At 40.4% G+C, this 18560-nt stretch overlaps 2 protein-coding genes and 1 pseudogene across 2 annotated transcripts; all 3 read left to right on the forward strand.

Moving 5' to 3' along the window:
• Positions 1–4524: 4524 nt before the first annotated feature.
• Positions 4525–7104, forward strand: LOC136782986 (uncharacterized; annotated as a pseudogene).
• Positions 7105–14458: 7354 nt separating this feature from the next.
• LOC136782987 (golgin subfamily A member 6-like protein 22) lies at positions 14459–15385 on the forward strand. The gene has a single exon (XM_066742762.1). It carries the CDS (start codon positions 14459–14461, stop codon positions 15383–15385), a length of 927 nt encoding a protein of 308 aa, XP_066598859.1.
• A 26-nt stretch (positions 15386–15411) lies between these two features.
• On the forward strand, positions 15412–16980 carry LOC136782988 (golgin subfamily A member 6-like protein 22). Its single transcript, XM_066742763.1, has one exon. It carries the CDS (start codon positions 15412–15414, stop codon positions 16978–16980), a length of 1569 nt encoding a protein of 522 aa, XP_066598860.1.
• The last annotated feature ends 1580 nt before the right edge of the window (positions 16981–18560 follow it).

An 18560-nucleotide genomic window follows, 5' to 3' on the forward strand; every position in this document is an offset into this window, starting at 1 on the left:
CCGCGGCCCTTACGTCCATGTCCATCTCCCAGGGGATGGACATGTCACCGAAAAAATACCGCCGACGAAACCTGAAAAGTCGATCGCGAAGAACAGGGGGGGAACCGGTTAGCTCGAGCCCGTAAGAACGTAAAATTAAAAGCACGACCTGTAAAGGGAGGACACGGACCACGTCGCGATAATTATTTAAGAGGGAATCGGAAGGAGAGGGAATACTGAAGCTCATCACCTACCTTATTTCGCCGACCAGGTACTCCCAGCTGTCCAAGTCCGGGGGGGGGGCGTCGGGTCTGGCGGTGGTGGCGGTGAGCGGCAGAGGCGAGAGATGGCGGCAGCGGCGGGTCGGTACGGCAGGGCAGGGCACGGCGACAATTTTCAAATTCCAAGTTTTCAAATTCACTAAGTCACTTCTCAAAACAAACAAATCCAAGAATAGAGCACTCGTCCGGTCACCCGCGGCACGACGGAGTGCGGGAGCTCGAGGTCGAAGCAACGGTCGCCCTGGGGGGGGGGGGGGGGGAAGAGAGAGGGAAAGGAAAACCACTAAAGAGCGAGAAACCGGAAAAACCCGTACACTCGCGGGCAATTGAACACTCCACTCGCGGCGGGGCCCCACGTTGGGCGCCAATTTGTAACCGGGGTCACAAATAATCCAAAAAAAACTCAATTATTGTCTGTGGAAACCACTTTATTCCACGAACTCTCAAGGAGGGGGGCCTCCCGCGATGCTCACGCACACTTATCATACGCGTATACAGTGTTTTTTCGGGTTCTCACTCGGGGTATGCGGGGAGGGAACTATTCGGGGGCGGATGAAAAAGAAAGGGGGAAAAGGGGTGAGCAGGGGTATACGGGGGACAGACTTTGGGGGGAACACGGCAGCGACCACTCCGACCACGATCTCTTAACTCCACAAATCCCACGTCGGGACCACTCAATAATTCGAAGAAGGGGCCCGTATTTAAAAGACGAAGCTCCTTTCAAAATACGGCGACGACCCTTCTGTTTCTCTTACACAGTAATTGCGAGAGAGCTCGGCGCGGCGAACGGTCCTAATGCTAGAACAGAAGTGGCCCGGTCCTTGGTTCTTCGTTCGTCCTGGGCCCCGGGTCCTTTTCCTAATTCCTAGGATTTCATTATTCTTCAGGGCAACAGCGCATGCTCTCGATCTATCCGTCAATTATCACCTATCAAATTGACTGGGATCCGCATTCGCACTGTTCCCTGGGTTTCGTAGCGTCTCGGCTATCCGTGTCGTCTGCTTCGTAGCTTGGTGAGGTCCGGGCGGGGCTCTGCGGTGCGGGGTCGGCGAGTAGTGGTCGGGGAGTCGGGCGGTCGGGGAAGCGGTAGCCGTGGCGCGGGGATGGCGCGGGCACGGGAGATCGCAGCTCGGCACGCTAGCGGCGCGGCGCGGTAGAGGAAAGGAATGGGTGGGGCGCTCAGCGGGGACTTGCGGTGAGGGGACGGTAGGAGCGTCGCGTAAACAGTCGCGCTCAGCGGGAAGGTTAGAGTGAGAGGGAATCATAAGCGTTTGGGCATGGGAGCGTAGAGGATAGGAGAACAACAGTTTTCAAGCTCATGTTGGAGCAGAGGAGACTTATGAATATTAGTTTTAGCCTGAAATAAAATATTCTTAATTTCTATCATCCTATTTACACCTAATCCTACAAACATTCGCCCAATTCCCAATCATACCATTTCCTAAAAACATCTACTCTCCTTCCGTGGTCGACACTTACAATATTCCTACATCGGAAAACTACATCGTCGCTCCACGGAAGGTTCATCAGGCTACACACACACGTACACATTCATACCGGGGGGGGGGATCGCAGGAGGCGCTAAGGGGGACAGGAGAAACTAAAAAAACCTGTGCATTTCTGTAACGTGTATTCTACCACGTTACAATATGAAGACTAATTAATAGATATTAAAATTTACTTAAACAATAATTTAAAGATTTCGCTATTTTATCCCAAAGGCGTTAGTTTGCTGATTCCAAAATCCCTGCAAAATCGAGAATCGGTTCAGAAATAACGCTGTAGTTTGAAAACTAGTAATTTAGATTCAAATTTGTCCAAAGACACGTAATGTCGGTAAAACAGAACACTTTTTCCAATATTACTTTTACCCAAAAGAGGGCACTGTAAATTCACAATTTTGTAAAGAAAAGCATTCCAAACAAAATACGGCTTCCTAGAATTATTATTACATACACTATTTAAGAATGCTGAAACTGATGCTTCACAAGGAGAACGATGCCTCGTTCATTACACATTGAGCTAAAAACACAACAAAGACGTTCGGACTAATAATTTAGATGCAAAAAGTGGATGAATCTATCAGAGCGACGTTTGGAAAAGGATAAACGTACTGATTTCTGCTTCCTATTTTTCTAGCAAAAAAACTCAAATACATTCAACGATATAAGAAAATATAATTATAAAGATCAAAGTATAGATGCTGTTATATAGATATTAACCTATAACATTTTTTGCGAGTTTTCAATGCTCAACTGAAGACAGAAAGAGTACACCGCATGTCATATTAAGTCTGCCCTTCTGCAGTCAACGCTCTTTTCGATTAAAACATTTTTTGCAGCAAAACTATTAGTCCGATCGAGATCACCTTTATTTTAGCTGAAAGTATGGTTATCTGGGAACCTCTCATATTTTTTCCATATTTTTCTCATAAAAAATGAGCCGGTACTATCGAAATTAGAGCAACGTTTTTTGCCCCACCCCGCTTTCCTTTCCTACAAGCGTATACGAACAGCATGAAGCTGAGCTTCTTGGCTATTGCGCGGTATGAGGTAAGGGGAATGCTCCGTTCGCTACCGGCGTAACGGTTGGAGACGCGAGGGGAATGCAAGTTTTGGATTAGAACATTTTTTGCAGCCAAACTATTGATCGGATCGAAAAAACCTTTTTTTTATCCCATAGTCCGTCTAAAGAGGAACATGTCTAATTTTTTGCAGATTTTTTCCTTTAAAAATAAGCCCGTAGCACGAAAATTCGTTTTCCGAAACTTGCATTCCCCTCGCGTCTCCATCCGTCTCGCCCATTAGCGAACAGAGCATTTCCCCTACCTCATACCGCGCAATAGCCTAGAAGCTCAGCTTCACGCTGTCCGAATATGCTTGTAGGAGAGGAAAGCGGGGTGGGGCAAAACAATGTTGCTCTAATTTCGATAGTACCGGCTCATTTTTGATGAGAAAAATATGGAAAAAATATGAGAGGTTCCCAGATAACCATACTTTCAGCTAAAATAAAGGTAATCTCGATCGGACTAATAGTTTTGATACAAAAAATGTTTTAATCGAAAAGAGCGTTGACTGCAGAAGGGCAGACGTAATATGGCATGCGGTGTACTCTTTCTGTCTTCAGTTGAGCATTAAAAACTCGCAAAAAATGTTATAGGTTAATATCTATACGACAGCATCTATACTTTGATCTTTATAATTATATTTTCTTATATCGTTGAATGTATTTGAGTTTTTTTGCTAGAAAAATAGGAAGCAGAAATCAGTACGTTTATCCTTTTCCAAACGTCGCTCTGATAGATTCATCCACTTTTTGCATCTAAATTATTAGTCCGAACGTCTTTGTTGTGGTTTTAGCTCAATGTGTAATGAACGAGGCATCGCTCTCCTTGTGAAGCATCAGTTTCAGCATTCTTAAATAGTGTATGTAATAATAATTCTAGGAAGCCGTATTTTGTTTGGAATGCTTTTCTTTACAAAATTGTGAATTTACAGTGCCCTCTTTTGGGTAAAAATAATATTCGAAAAAGTGTTCTGTTTTACCGACATTACGTGTCTTTGGATAAATTTGAATCTAAATGACTAGTTTTCAAACTATAGCGTTATTTGTGAATCGGTTTTCGATTTTGCGGGCATTTTGGAATCAGCAAACTAACGACTTTGGGATAACACAGCGAAATCTTTAAATTATTGTTTAATTAAATTTTAATATCTATTAATTAGTCTTCATATATATTTTTTTTTGTTATTTTTCAATATTTCTTTATTTTATTCCAAAGCTGCTATTTTACCGGATACAAAACTACCGCAAATTTGAAAATCGGTCCATAAACAACGCTGTTATTTGAAAACTAAGATTTGAGGTGGAACCGCTGTTTAACGTCGGTGTAGACCTTCCCGTTAAGGAGGGAAACTCATGTGAAAAAATTTTTTTTTGCGTTTTTTTATGGCTTAAAAATTTTATTTAATATGTAAAGAATGTATTCCCAAAGTCTGAGCCTCTAAAAAATATTATAAAGGTCTTTTTAGAGACATCAAAGCTATGCGCTTGAAAAGCGCTCAGCTCAAGAATACGTTTAAGCTAGGTTAACGAATGCGCATGCTTCATCTGTTGAATGTTTTGTTAACATAAGTTATATATATTAGTAACGTAAATAATCAGTTATAATCATAGTCTTCTGTCAATCCAAACAAAAGTTCAGTGTAAACTGTCTGTTCTCTTTGAGCTGTTATTACTTGTTCTTCTATTATTATCTGCTAATATGATTCGTAAAATTAGCAAGGATAACCATAATTATCGGCCAAACTATCCTCGTTGTTGGAAATTTCAAGTCAATCAGTTTTTAAAAATATCAAATGAAAAAGCCGAGGAAGTACCAAGCTACGAAACTAGCGACGAAGCTAGCGTTTCAGCTAAAAAGTTGAAAACAACGTCGAATAAGGTTACTATAAATCCAAGTATTTGTTATCGAATCATTGAATTTATAAGTGTTTTTTTTGCTATGGCTGATCTCGTTATATGTCAAGTATGCAAAAAAAAGTTTCATTTGAGGAATCAAACCAGAGAGGACTTGGTTTTAAAATTGCAATGATATGTAGTTGTGGAACTATACTGATTCCATCGGGCCCGTTTCTACGCAATACATTTGAAATAAATAGACGCTTTGTTCTTGCAGTGCGCTTACTTGGTGTGGCTCGAGAAGGGATAAACATTTTCTGCGGAATAATGGATTTAGGCAATGGACTTAATAGGCAAGCTTATGCTTTTATAATAGAGCACATACACGAATCTGCGACAAAAATATTTTATGAAAGCTGTAATAACGCAGTAGAAGGTGAAAAAAAAGAAAACGAAAAGCGCGAAAAACCTTTGTTAAATATAACGGTTAGTGGCGATGGATCTTGGAAAAAGCGTGGATTCCCTTCTATATACGGTGTAACAATACTTATAGCTTATTATTCCGGCAAAGTGATAGATCTTGTAGTTAAAAATAGCTACTGTCAAGCATGTACCTATTTTCAGCATCACCCTGAGGATCCTGGGTATGTAGACCATGAGCAAAATTGTTCAATAAATCATAAGGGGTCTTCCGGTAAAATGGAAGTAGATTCCGTACACGAAATGTTTTTTCGTTCTACGGAACTATTTGGAGTGTGTTATACTAACTATATTGGAGACGGCGACTCAAAGACATTAAAAGCTTTACTAGATGCTCAGCCCTACGATGATATAGCAGTATCGAAAAGCGAGTGTATCGGCCATGTTGAGAAAAGAATGGGTAGCCGCCTAAGAAATATAAAGAAAACTACAAAACTAGGTGGCAAAGGGAAGCTTACTACCTACTACGGTCTAGCCATTCGCAGAAACGCAAATTCAAAAGAAGACATGAAAAAAGAAATCATGGCCACGTACTACACTCTGGGAAATCGAATCGTTCCAAAATGTAAACACTATTTAAAGGTGTCTTAGTTAGCTAGTGGACAAGACTTTTCTACATTGCGCAGCCTACCTGGCCTAGCAACGAGTCCCAAGCAATAAACAGAGGGCAATAAAACGAACGAAAATGACTAACCCTTATATACCTGTACTCGAATGATCAATCAAAAATTCTAATTTTAATATTATTAATTAAACATTTTTAAAACTGTTATCAACAACATTGCTTTTATTTTTAAGATGAGAATGAGCCCAAACACGAGGCTAATCGGACGATTATTTCTGTATTAAATTTATCTTGCAGTTCTTAAATTATTTAATTTTAATAAAACTTTTCTTTTGAATAATTTAGATAGGAATTTAAAGTATTTACACATATCTTTAATTACATATATATTTAAATGAAATAAATATTTATTCATCATTTAATAATATTTTTATACATAATATATTTTTCGCCCTTTCTTAAAGGTTGCAAAAATTCCTATTTTCTTAGACATCGTATTAACTCTCATAACTGTTAATCGATCCTTTCTGCTATATTGCTTTATATATAAATTTAAATTTATCAAATTACAGATATACAAAATAAAATATAGTTTCATTAGAATTTAATAAAATATGAACTACAGGATACACATAATACAGAAATAATCGTCCTATTAGCCTCGTGTTTCGGCTCATTCTCATCTTAAAAATAAAAGCAATGTATTGATAACAGTTTTAAGAATGTTTAATTAATAATATTAAAATTAGAATTTTCGATTGATCATTCGAGTACAGGTATATAAGGGTTAGTCATTTTCGGTCGGTTTATTGCCCTCTGTTTATTGCTTGGGACTCGGTGCTAGGCCTGGTAGGCTGCACAATGTGGAAAAGTCTTGTCCACCAGCTAACTAATGCACCTTTTAATTGTTTACATTTTGGAACGATTCGATTTCCCAGAGTGTACCATTGTATTTCGACGGATGAAAAACCGCAGCATCAGTTGTGTCCTACTGGCACCGATTCATGGTGTGCATTTAATTCTGCACAAGCAAAAAAAACAAACTTTAATCATCCAGCACCTCTACATCAAGATGTGCAAGAACATATTTTACCTATTTACAAGGATTTATCCCGGGATGATTTGTTGGAGCGTTGCTTGGGCGGATTTACCCAAAATGCAAACGAGTCATTCAATGCAACTGTGTGGCGTTTGGCTCCGAAACATTTAAACTGTGGTAGAAAGATAATCGAAATTGCTGCGTTCTTGGCTGCAGGTTCGTTTAACGATGGATACAGTTTTATACTTAGAGTTATGAACGACCATTCAATACAAGTTGGTTTAGAATGCAGCAAATTTGTTGAAAGTTACGATAAAAACCGAGTTTAAAGACAAGACCGACGTTCAAAAAGATTATAAAAAGAGGCTAGGGTTACTTCTAAAGAAGAGAAAACAGCACAATTGGATGAGTTTTTAGAAGAAGAAGGTTTATTTTATGGTCCTGGAATAGCAGACTATGCTTTGATACAGATAAAACTCATAAAAATTTCCCGTAAGTAGAACTTTTCATTTCGACAACTTTAAACGCGTTTTTCTGAAAACGTAAAATTTTCCGCGCTGTAGAATGTAACTCAAAAACTAATTGACCGATCTAGTTCAAATTTGACACAGATATTTGTCAATTGATTAGCACCAGCATGAACCTAAAAATTTGTTAAAAAATAATTATAAACAAATATTTTAACCCATTATTTAAACAAAAAAAGAGCTTTATTTTTACCAAACGTCTTAAAATATTTATTTTTTTGTATTTCTTGCTAATTTAAGGTTCATGCTAAGCAAGAGAGTATACATTAACGAATATTTTTTTTTTAAGTTTCGTCAATTACAAGGACGTGGACGTTCCACGGCGCAAATCGAAGGAGCCAAGTTTGACCAGCTATTGCGAAGCCATTTTTTTAAACGAAGTTAATCCTTTTTTTGCAATGTCAATATAATCATAAGCTTTACTAGAAATTAATAACTGGAATCATTCATTTGCAATAACCTCTTAAAATATTAACGTTTTACATGAGTCTCCCCCCTTAATTAGATTTGGTAATAAATACAAAAAATGCGTTTTATTATAACAAATGAGTTGAGGTAAAATAAACTCAATGATTTTATATTAATCTGTTAACAAATGCATTTTTTTATTTATTATTGAGTCCAATAAGTTAATGGTTATTAAAAAAAAATTCCTTGTAATGAAAAAAAACATGAAAAAATTTTAAACTTCACCGAGACTCGAACCCGAGCCCACCGCATGACAAACGGAAACCTTACCGCCTGCGCTACAGCGCTCGCTTGCTATACCAAGAGCAAAACAGCCTTTTAAAGAATGAATACAATTCTTTCATTAATTTGTAATAAACGATCAAGAATTAGCTGTAATAATAAATACATTTATCTACACAGCATTATTGCACTAAATTTATTAGATTTTTAATGTGAAGCATACATTTTGCATGCAGATACTATAGTTTAAGAGTAACCATTTAGTACTCTAAATACATTAAGCTGATCATATATATGCTCCATTGTCATAAATTAATTAAGTAATATTATAATGTATGTTACGCGTGTAATGGAATAATTTATGATAGTTGAGCATATGAATAGCTTAATGTATTTAGAGTACCGAATGGTTATCCTTAAATTATCATATCTTCATGCAAAATGTATGCTCCAAATTAAAAACATTATAAATTTAGTGCAATAATGCTGTGTAGATAAATGTATTTATTATTGCAGCTAATTCTTTATCGTTTATGACGAGTTAATGAAAGAATTATAGTCAGAAAAAGGCTATTTTGGTCTTGGTACATCTAGTGAGCGCTGTAGCGCAGGTGGTAAGGTTGCCGTTTGTCATGCGGTGGGCTCGGGTTCGAGTCTTCGTGAAGTTTAAAATTTTTTCATGTTTTTTTTCATTACAAGCAATTTTTTTTTAATAACCATTAACGGGATCCCTCAAGCCCTCTGTAGCCAACATTACGGAACGAAAACGAGGGAGAATTGTCCAGAGCTATTTTTCAACCGATTTCAATGTTTTTGGGCTTGTTGGAATCGTTAGGCCTCGCACTTTGTCATAAATAAAGCCACATTTTCCAAAAGACGTAAAGAAAATAAAATTGTTTAAAAATTCGAATTAATAATATTTAAACGCAAAACAACTCGAAAAATCGGGCTTCTTTATGACGAGGTGCCAGACCTAACGATTCCAACAAGCCTAAAAACATTGAAATCGGTTGAGAAATAGAGGCGTACCATTGTCCCGCGTTTTTGAGGTGGACGAAAACCAAAAATTTTTAGGAAGAAAGCTAGCCTTCCACCCCTTTCGCGTCTCACGCTAACGTGTTCCCCCACTCTAGCGTCGAAACTTACTGCGAAGCTTTCCTCATATTTACGCTATTCCCCTATCTGTAGCTATACACATATAAATACCGCTAAAATAATGTTGAGAACATGTCATTTCGCCGATATAATGAAATTGCTAAAACGCAATTATCATTTTGAAAAAAAATTGTAGAAAAGGAGATTTCGTAATGCTTGAAATATAAGGCATACGGCGAAACGCGGGACAATAGTACAGTCGTATTTTTCAAAAGAATTTGATGAGACTAGTAATAATTAAAGCCATTCTTCATGTAGATTGTCATAAAGAGCTCGCATTTTCGAGAAAGCTTATAGTTTTTCAGCTATGAACGATTGAAGTTGCACGGCGCACAAATACATATTTCTTCTCTCGCGTAGATCAGCTGTTGCGCACGTCCATCTTCAATCGTTCATAACTGGAAAAATATAGGCTTTATCGAAAATGCGAGCTCTTTAGGACAATCTACATGAAGAACGGCTTTAGTTATAACTAGTCTCATCAAATTCTATTGAGAAATGTGCCTGTACCATTGTCCCGCGTTTTGCCATAATTTCAGGTCTTCGAGCGTCACTGACTCGTTCATTCTGCTATTTATTTCGGAACAAATAAAAGTACGATTGCACATTGAAAAATTACATTAGAAGCTCTCGATAATGTACATGCTGCTATGAATATTTCTTAATCTTATGAAGCTTGTCGTAGAAGGTGCAATGCAATAAATTTAGAAGGGCAATTTCGCGATTGAAAATAAGACCCACGTACATACATGGTAAACGCTATGTGTGTTTGTTTACAGTACACTCCACGAGTCACTAACACAGTCGCACCCGTATATATGTAGGCCTACTATGCTGGTTTACATACGCTAGACGAGGCAACAAGCTGTAGAGGGGAGAGGGGAAGCCAACTTTATTTACTCCGAGTACGCATCTTGTTACAGTTTGCATTATAATGACCAAAAGAAGCGTTGCAAAATTATGAAAATATTATAAAAGCGTCTCCCCTCTTCACGCTCTATTCAATGATGTCACCCAAGTTGTTGATGCATTTTTTTACTTTGCTCGAAAGAAATAGCAGAATGAACGAGTCAGTGACGCTTGAAGACCTGAAATTACGGCAAAACGCGGGACAATGGTACAGGCGTATTTCTCAATAGAATTTGATGAGACTAGTCATAACTAAAGTCATTCTTCATGTAGATTGTCCTAAAGAGCTCGCATTTTCGATCAAGCCTATAGTTTTCCAGTTATGAACGATTGAAGATGGACGTGCGCAACAGCTGATCTACGCGAGAGAAGAAATATGTATTTGTGCGTCATGCAAATTCAAACGTTCATAGCTGAAAAACTATAAGTTTTATCGAAAATGCGAGCTCTTTAGGACAATCTACATTAAGAATGGCTTTAATTATTACTAGTCTCATCAAATTCTTTTGAAAAATACGACTGTACCATTGTCCCGCGTTTCGCCGTATGCCCTATATTTCAAGCATTACGAAATCTCCTTTTCTACAATTTTATTTCAAAATGATAATTGCATTTTTAGCAATTTCATTATATCGGCGAAATGAAATGTTCTCGACATTATTTTAGCGGTATTTATATGTGTATAGCTACAGATAGGGGAATAGCGTAAATATGAGGAAAGCTTCGCAGTAAGTTTCGATGCTGGAGTGGGGGAACACGTTAGCGTGAGCCGCGAGAGGGGCGGAAGGCTAGCTTTCTTCCTAAAAATTTTTGGTATTCGTCCACCTCAGAAACGCGGGACAATGGTACGGCTCTATTTCTCAACCGATTTCAATGTTTTTGGGCTTATTGGAATCGTTATTTCTGGCACCTCGTCATAAAGAAGCCCGATTTTTCGATTTGTTTTGCGATTAAATATTATTAATGCGAATTTTTAAACAATTTGATTTTTTTTCATTTTTTGGGAAATAAGGCTTTTTTATGACAAGGTGTGAGTCCTAACGGTTCCAACAAGCCCAAAATCATTAAAATTGGTCGAAAAATAACGCTGGACAATTCTCCCTCGTTTTTCGTTCCGTAATGTTGGCTACAGAGGGCTTGAGGGATCCCGTTAACTTATTGGACTCAATAATAAATAAATAAATGCATTTATTAATAGCATAATATGAAAACATTCAGTTTATATTACCTCAACTCATTTGTTATAATAAAACGCATTTTTTGTATTTATTATCAACTCTAATTAATTAATGGCTACATTTGACCATTTTATAAAAATTAAAAATCAATTTAGGAAAAGGATTTTGATTTTATTTATTCACTTTTATCATAAGTACCTCAGCTGTCAGATAGATCAAAGCTGTTACTTACTCCTTATTTCTTTATTACTCTTTATTTTCCAGTATATTAACATTTGTCTTCGTTCATGCCGTTCACGGTGACAGGCTGTGAATATAATATATATATAATTTTTTATATCTTACGTTCTGCATTTAAGGGCCGGTACCACTTCGCAAATGAGGCAAACCTCAGGACCAACATGACCGATAAAACTCTTAATGCTGAAAATAATATTGGCATCAGTGAGAAAGTGACGTCATTTTGTAGAGTCAGTAAATTGTGAACTGGTAGTCAGGATTTTGACAGGTTGCAAAATAAAAAATCAATAATGAAATAGTTTCGGGTAATGCGTGATTATTAAGATATAAAAAAGTATAAATATGTGTAAAAAAAAACATTTTTTTCAGAAAAAATGTAGGTCAAAGACGATTTGTATACTAATTTTAGAAAATAAATACAAGTAAAGATCATTTTCCTGGTTATTCAATTTTCAATTTATTCACATATTGGGCATATTAGTTATAAATAACTTTGTTATTTTAAATTAACCAAAATTAATTTACTCAGTAACATATATTACACTTATTTATTAATCGCCTTCTTTTGCGCTTCAAATCGAGTGGTTCAATCTAAACTATTTAATTAAACAATAATCCACTTTAATTTTCAACGTTTACAATCTATAAACGGAAAAAATATCTTTATTATAATTATCTTAAAATTTTATAATCTTAATAAATAATAGTTATTTGTAATAAAATTTCAAAATAAAGTTATTTAATTATTAGATTCGATAAATTGTGGAAATATGTACCTATAATCTTTAATTTTTTTTAGCTTTTCCTTTGATAATTCTAGCTTCGTCTCCAAAAGCTTAATTTTTTATTTATAATAACTGATTTTTGTCTCCTCTGTCTCAATTTTTTCAGGGTAAGCATATTATAATTGTTTGCAGCAGTGCTTTGCACTGTGCTGCCTTCGCCTGATGTCTCTTGACCACTTATGACTATTTGTATTGAAGTATTTATAGGCTTTTTTAAGAGTCGGGGACCTGCTCTTTTCCCCCAATCTGTGTAACGTAGGGGTCAGCCACCTCGCCGAACCAAAGTAGATCGCACGCGTCCGTGTGCAATACCGGTAGTATTGCACATTGCTGACACTCGGAAGTAGTGTGGCTAGGAGGATTCTGGGACCGGGTGGCGAGGGGGTCGGGGTCCCGCGGGTGTAGGGGTAGTAGAGGAAGTGCCCCCTCTCCTCGTGCGGTTGTGCGCATTGTGTGTGTGTGTGTCACCCACGTTAAACTCCTTTGGTGTGGGGTACACATGTGACCTCCCCCCCCTCTTACGTTAAGCAGTGGACGCCTTAGAGAGAGAGAGAGAGCTTATATTATCTTACTAGGTATAGAGTGTTTCATAATGCTAATGTAGGGTTTTTTATTCTTTGAATACGGAGAGGAGAGCAATTATCACTTCAGTTGTGATTCTAACAGTGGTAGTGGAACTTTTGGACATGGATGAGGAAAATTATACATATGTATTTTAATAAAGAAAAGTAACGTATAAAGATGTTTTTTTTTATTTAAAAAACATTGTAATTTAAAAAAAAAGTTATAATTAAATATAAAAATTAAATATTAAAAAAATTGCGAATATATTCTTCGCTTCTGATAGGGGGCCACCCTTCCTCATCATCAGGGTCTTCGTGTTGGAGGTTAGGTGACCCCCAAACAGCTTCCTGCATCCAACGGATGCCAAAAAAATCAAAATCTTCTTGGAAATTGAAATCCTTCACCATATCTTTTTCCCATTCAGCATTCCTATCTATAATGCCCTCCCACAAATATTTTGTGTGCTCCTTCTCGATAATTTTATCCCGTAAAACTGCATGCGGATGATTAAAAGAATAAATATATATTATTTTATTTGTAATTACAAAAAAAATATTATTTAATTGGTTGTAACTTACGGTCTCTGATTTTATCGAACAGCTTTTTATCTGGATTTATCCGTTTTAGGTACCACAGAAAATCATTCATTTGAGCGTATATTTGATCGTACATTTTTGTTGTTTTAAATAATATTCTTCTGATATCTGCCCAAGTGCACAAACTAGAATGAGCGTACCCATCCACAGATCCACTATAGGAATTTCATGTAAGAGGGGAGACGTCACTTGCGTGTGTGTGTGTGTGTGTCACCCACGTTAAACTCCTTTGGTGTGGGGTACACATGTGACCTCCCCCCCCCCCCCCTCTTACGTTAAGCAGTGGACGCCTCAGAGAGAGAAAGAGAGAGAGAAACCGCCAGGCGCGAGCCAGGAGAAGTTGCTGGTTACTTTAAACGATAAGACGCGTTACTTAATACATTATCGCGCTCTTCAACAATGTATGCGTAATGGACTCGTACTGGAAAGAGAAAGAACATTCGTAGAGAGCGATGCAGTGATCGCTCCCCCTTATTTATGTTACAGTATCTTTGACGATCGTCATATTCATTTGTATATCCATCGTCGGAGATACTTACCATCCGCTCTGTAATAAGAGCGGAGCCTCTGGAGACTTCCGTTTCCGGTGTGTGGATGAGTAAATGGAGTGAGTGAGTGAGAGGTTGAGAAAGAGAAAAAGAAAGGTTAGTGCGAAAAGCGGAGAATAGGGAGTAGAAGGGAAAGAAGAGGAGAAGAAGGGCGAGCAGAAGGGATATAAGGGAAAGGGAGGGAAGGGAAAACAGAGTGAAAACGGGAGAAGGAAAGGGAGGCGAGATTTTAGAGGTTAGGAAGGAAGGCGCGAAAGTGACGGTGTGAGACAGGAAGGATAAGGAGGAAAGGAGAGAGTAGGGACACCTGTTGGGAAGAAAAGGAAGGAGTGGGAGGTCGGTAAAGTAGAAAGGAGTAGGAAAGCAGGGAAATGGAAGGAAAGGGAGATAAATCGGGGAAGGATGAAGGGAGGAGAGAGGAAAGAAGAGAGGAGGAGGGGAAGGAGAGAGAGGGGGGGAGAATTAACATAGGGAGACTGATAAAGAACAGAGGGGAAGGAGAGAGGAGGAGGACGGAGAGTATGGGAAGTATGGAGGAGTATTTGAGTGGGAAGAGAAAGGACAGGGAGGAAGAGGAGGAGAGAGGAAAGGGGGACAGATGGGCCTTTAAGAAGAGTGCCAGGGTGGCAAGATCGCCGGAGAAGGGAGAAGAAGGGGGAATAGAGAAGGTAATGAAGGCGATAGAAAGCATGAGTAGGAAGATAGACGGGATAGAGGAAGGAAAGAAGGAGATATTAAGGAAAATAGAGGAAGTGAGAGATGAAATGGAGAAGGATAGGAGAGAGTGGAGGGGGGAGATAGAGGGGTTGAAGGGGAGAATGGAGGCGCTGGAGAGAAAAGAGAAGGAGAGGGAGCAGCAGGAGAGAGGGGAAGGGAAGGAGGGCAAAGGAAAGGGGGAGAGCGTGATGGAGGAGAGGATAAAGAGATTGGAAAGGGAGAAAGAAAGAGAGGAGAGAGAGAGGAAAAGGAATAACATAGTAGTGTGGGGGATGGAAAACGAAGAGGGGGGTGAAGAGAGAGTAAGGGAGGAAGTAAGAAAGATATTGGAGGTGATAGGGGTGAAGGAAGGAGTGAAGGAGGTGAGGGTGTTGAGAGGAATGAAGGGAGAAGGGAGAAAAGGGGTAGAGGTGAGGTTGGAGAGCAGGGAAATAAAAAGGAGGGTGATGGAGGGGAAAAGTAGATTGAGAGGGAGGAAGGAAAGAATAGAGGACGATTTGACGTGGGAGGAAAGGAGGATAATGGGAAGGATGAAAGAGATAGCCGAGGGGAGGAGAAGGAAAGGAGAAAGGGTAAGGGTGGGGTATATGAAATTATGGGTGAATGATGAGGAGTGGAGATGGAACGAGTGGAAAGGTGGATTATGGAACAAGGAAGGAAAGGGATGGGAGGAGGAAGGAGTAAGAGGAAATTTTGGGATAAGAGAAGGGAGAAGGGATGGGAAAGTATAGAGAAAAGGGGGGATGAAAGGAGAGAGATGGAGAAGAAGGAGGATGGGAGGAAAAAGGAAAGGAAGGGAAAGGGGGAAGAGGGGGATAGGAAAGAGTGGAGTAGAAGAGAAAGAGGAAGAGGAAAGGACGGAAAGGAGAAGGGAGGAGGAATAGAAATCGCGTTTTGGAATGTAGCAGGGGTGACAAATAAAGATGAGGACTTTTGGCAGAGGATAGGGAGGTGGGATGTGGTGTGTTTGGTGGAAACATGGTTAGAAGAAAAAGGATGGAATGCGCTGAGGAAGAAGTTACCAAAAGGATTTGAATGGTGGGTGCAGTGGGCGAGAAGGCAGGAAAAAAAGGGGAGGGCAAAAGGAGGGATAGTGATGGGAGTGAAGGAAGGAATCAAGGGAAAGAGGAAAGGAGAGGAGAGGGAGGAGGAGGGGATCATGGAGATAGAGGTGAAGATAGGGAAAGAGGAGTGGAGGATAATAGGGGTGTACGTTGGGAAGGGGATGAGGAACATAGAGGATGGGCTGAGGAGGGTGGTGGAAAGGGAGCAGGGGAAGAAGTGTATGATAGGGGGGGACTGGAATGCAAGAATTGGAGAGACGAGGGAGGAGGAAGGGGAGGAGGGAAGAACGGAAACGGGGAGAAGGTCGAAGGATAAGGTAGTGAATGCAGAGGGGAGGAGAATGATGGAACTGATGGGAGAGATGGGGCTAGAGGTTTTTAATGGGGCAGTGAACGGGGACAAGGAAGGAGAATACACGTACGTAGGGCATATGGGAAGGTCGGTAATTGATTTTGTGGTAGGAGACAGGGAGACAAGGGAGGAGATAAGAGAGATGGAGGTGGAGGTGAGGGTAGAGTCGGACCATTTGCCAATAGTGGTAAAGTTGAGCAAGGAGAGGAGGAAGGGTGGGAAGAGGGAGAAGTGGGGGGGAGTGAGGAGAGGATGGGACAAGGAGCAGTTGGAGAGATATAAAAAGAGAGTGGAGGAGGTAGGATGGGAGGAGGTGGAAGATGTAAAGGAAAGATGGGAAAGGCTGCAAGAGAGAGTAAAGAAAGTGGTGGAGGAAGTGAAGAAGGAAAGGACAGAAGGGGAGGGAAGGAAGAGGGGATGGTGGGATGAGGAATGCAGAGAGGGGAAGGGGGAGCTGAGGAAGAAGTTGAGGGGGTGGTTAAGAGGATCAGGAGGGAAGGAGGAATATATAAAAGAGAAAAGAAAGTACAGAGAGAAGTGTGGAGAAAAGAAAGAGAAGTGGAGGGAGGAATGTTATAAAGAGATGGACATGGCGAGAACAGAGGCAGATGTGTGGGAGATTATAAGGAGGAGTAGAAGGAGAGGAATTAACAGAGTGGAGGAGATAGAAATGAGGGTATGGGATGAATTTTTTAGGGAACTGTTAGGGGGGAGAAGAGGGGAAAGGGAGGAGAGAAGTGAGAGGAAGAAGGGGAGAGAGGGAGGAATAGAAGAGAAAGAGGTAGAGAAACAGATAGAGAGGCTAAAGGGAGGGAAGGCGGCAGGGGAAAACGAGTTAGGAAATGAAGTATGGAAATGGGGAGGGAAAGGGGTGAGAAAAGAAGCGTGGAGAGTATGTGATGAGGTATGAAGGGGAGGGGGATGGCCGAAGGGGTGGGAAGTGGGAATAATAGTGCCGATAAAAAAGAAGGGGGAGGGGAAGGAGGTAGGGGATTACAGAGGGGTGACGTTAATGGACACATTGGCGAAGGTGTATGTAGGGGTACTAGGAGAAAGATTGGAAAAGGAGATAGAAGAAAAGAAAATGGTTGGAGAAGGGCAGACAGGTTTCAGGAGAGGGAGGGGGGTGATGGAGAACATATACACGATGAACTACCTGGTGAATAGGGAACTGGAAGGGGGGAGGGGAGGGATGGTTGGGTGCTTCATAGACATCAAGGCGGCGTTCGATAGGGTGGACAGGGAGATATTGTGGGAGGTACTGGAAAGAAAGGGGGTAAGCGAAGATCTGAGAGAGGCGATAAAAGAGGCATACGGAGAAACAGCATGTAGGGTAAGGAGAGGAAAGGAGTTGGGAGAAAAATTTTGGACGGGAAGGGGACTAAAGCAGGGATGCCCGATGAGCGCGAAGCTGTTCATAGTATATATAGCAGAGTTAGAAGAAAGACTAGAGGAGAGGGGGAAAGGAGGGATACAGTTGGGAGCAGGGAGGATATACTCGTTGGCGTATGCGGACGACATAGTGGTGGTAGCAAAGGACATGGGGGGAATGAAGATGATGATGAGGGTGGTGGAGGAGTTTTTGGACGGGAGAGGATTGGAGCTAAACGTGCAGAAAACGAAGATAGTGAGGTTTGGGAAGAGAGTAGCTGGAGAAATAAGATGTAGATGGAAAGAAGGGTGGATAGAAGAGGTGAAAGAAGTAATATACCTGGGATATAAACTGAGAAGGAACGGAAGACAGGACGGGCAAGTGGGAGATAGGGTGAAAAAAGCAGGGGCAGTGATGAAGGAGGTATGGGGATTAGGAAAGAGAATATGCAGGAACAACGTGGAAAAGAGGTTATGGATGTTTGAGAGGATGGTGTGGCCGGTGATGGGGTACGGAGCGGAGATATGGGGGTGGGCAGAGAGAGGAAGGATGGAGGCGATGGGGGAAAGATTTACAAAGTGGGTGCTGGGGGTGGAATGGGTCACACCGGGATACGTAGTAAGGGAGGAGGTAAAGATGGGAAAAGTGAGAGGAAGGGCGGGAAAGAGGGCATGGGATTTCGAGGAAAGGTTGAGGGAAGGGAAAGGAAACAAGTGGGCAAGGGAATGTTTGAAAGAAATAGAAGGAAGGGAAAGGAGAAGGGAAAGGGGGTCGAGATGGGAGGAGGAGAGGAGAAGTTTTATAGAAGGATACGGGGAGAAAAGGTGTAGGGAGGGATGGGAGGACAAGGAAGAGAGAGAAAGAATATGGGAGGAAGTGGAGAAAAAAAGGAATGAGAGAGAGGGTGAGGAGAGAAGGAGTAGGATAGAATTGTCAAGATATAATAAGTGGTATAAGGTAGTGATGGAGGAGGAAATTCCGGGGTACTTAAAAGGGGGTAGGAAGGAAGGGGAATGGAAAAGGATAGCCAGGTACAGATTGGGGAACGAAATGAAGGAGGGACAGTATTGGAGGGAAGAGGAAGAGAGGAGATGTAGGGTGTGTGGATGGGAGAGGGA

Source organism: Prorops nasuta, unplaced genomic scaffold, assembly GCF_024137725.1.
Source record: "Prorops nasuta isolate Cenicafe-Biocafe unplaced genomic scaffold, Cenicafe_Pnas_1.2 PNAS00031, whole genome shotgun sequence".
Classification (NCBI taxonomy): Eukaryota; Metazoa; Arthropoda; class Insecta; order Hymenoptera; family Bethylidae; genus Prorops; species Prorops nasuta.

Coding starts and splice junctions, on each gene's coding strand:
- LOC136782988 (XM_066742763.1), top strand. CDS start 15,412: ATGGAGAAGAAGGAGGATGGGAGGAAAAAGGAAAGGAAGGGAAAGGGG.
- LOC136782987 (XM_066742762.1), top strand. CDS start 14,459: ATGGGAAGTATGGAGGAGTATTTGAGTGGGAAGAGAAAGGACAGGGAG.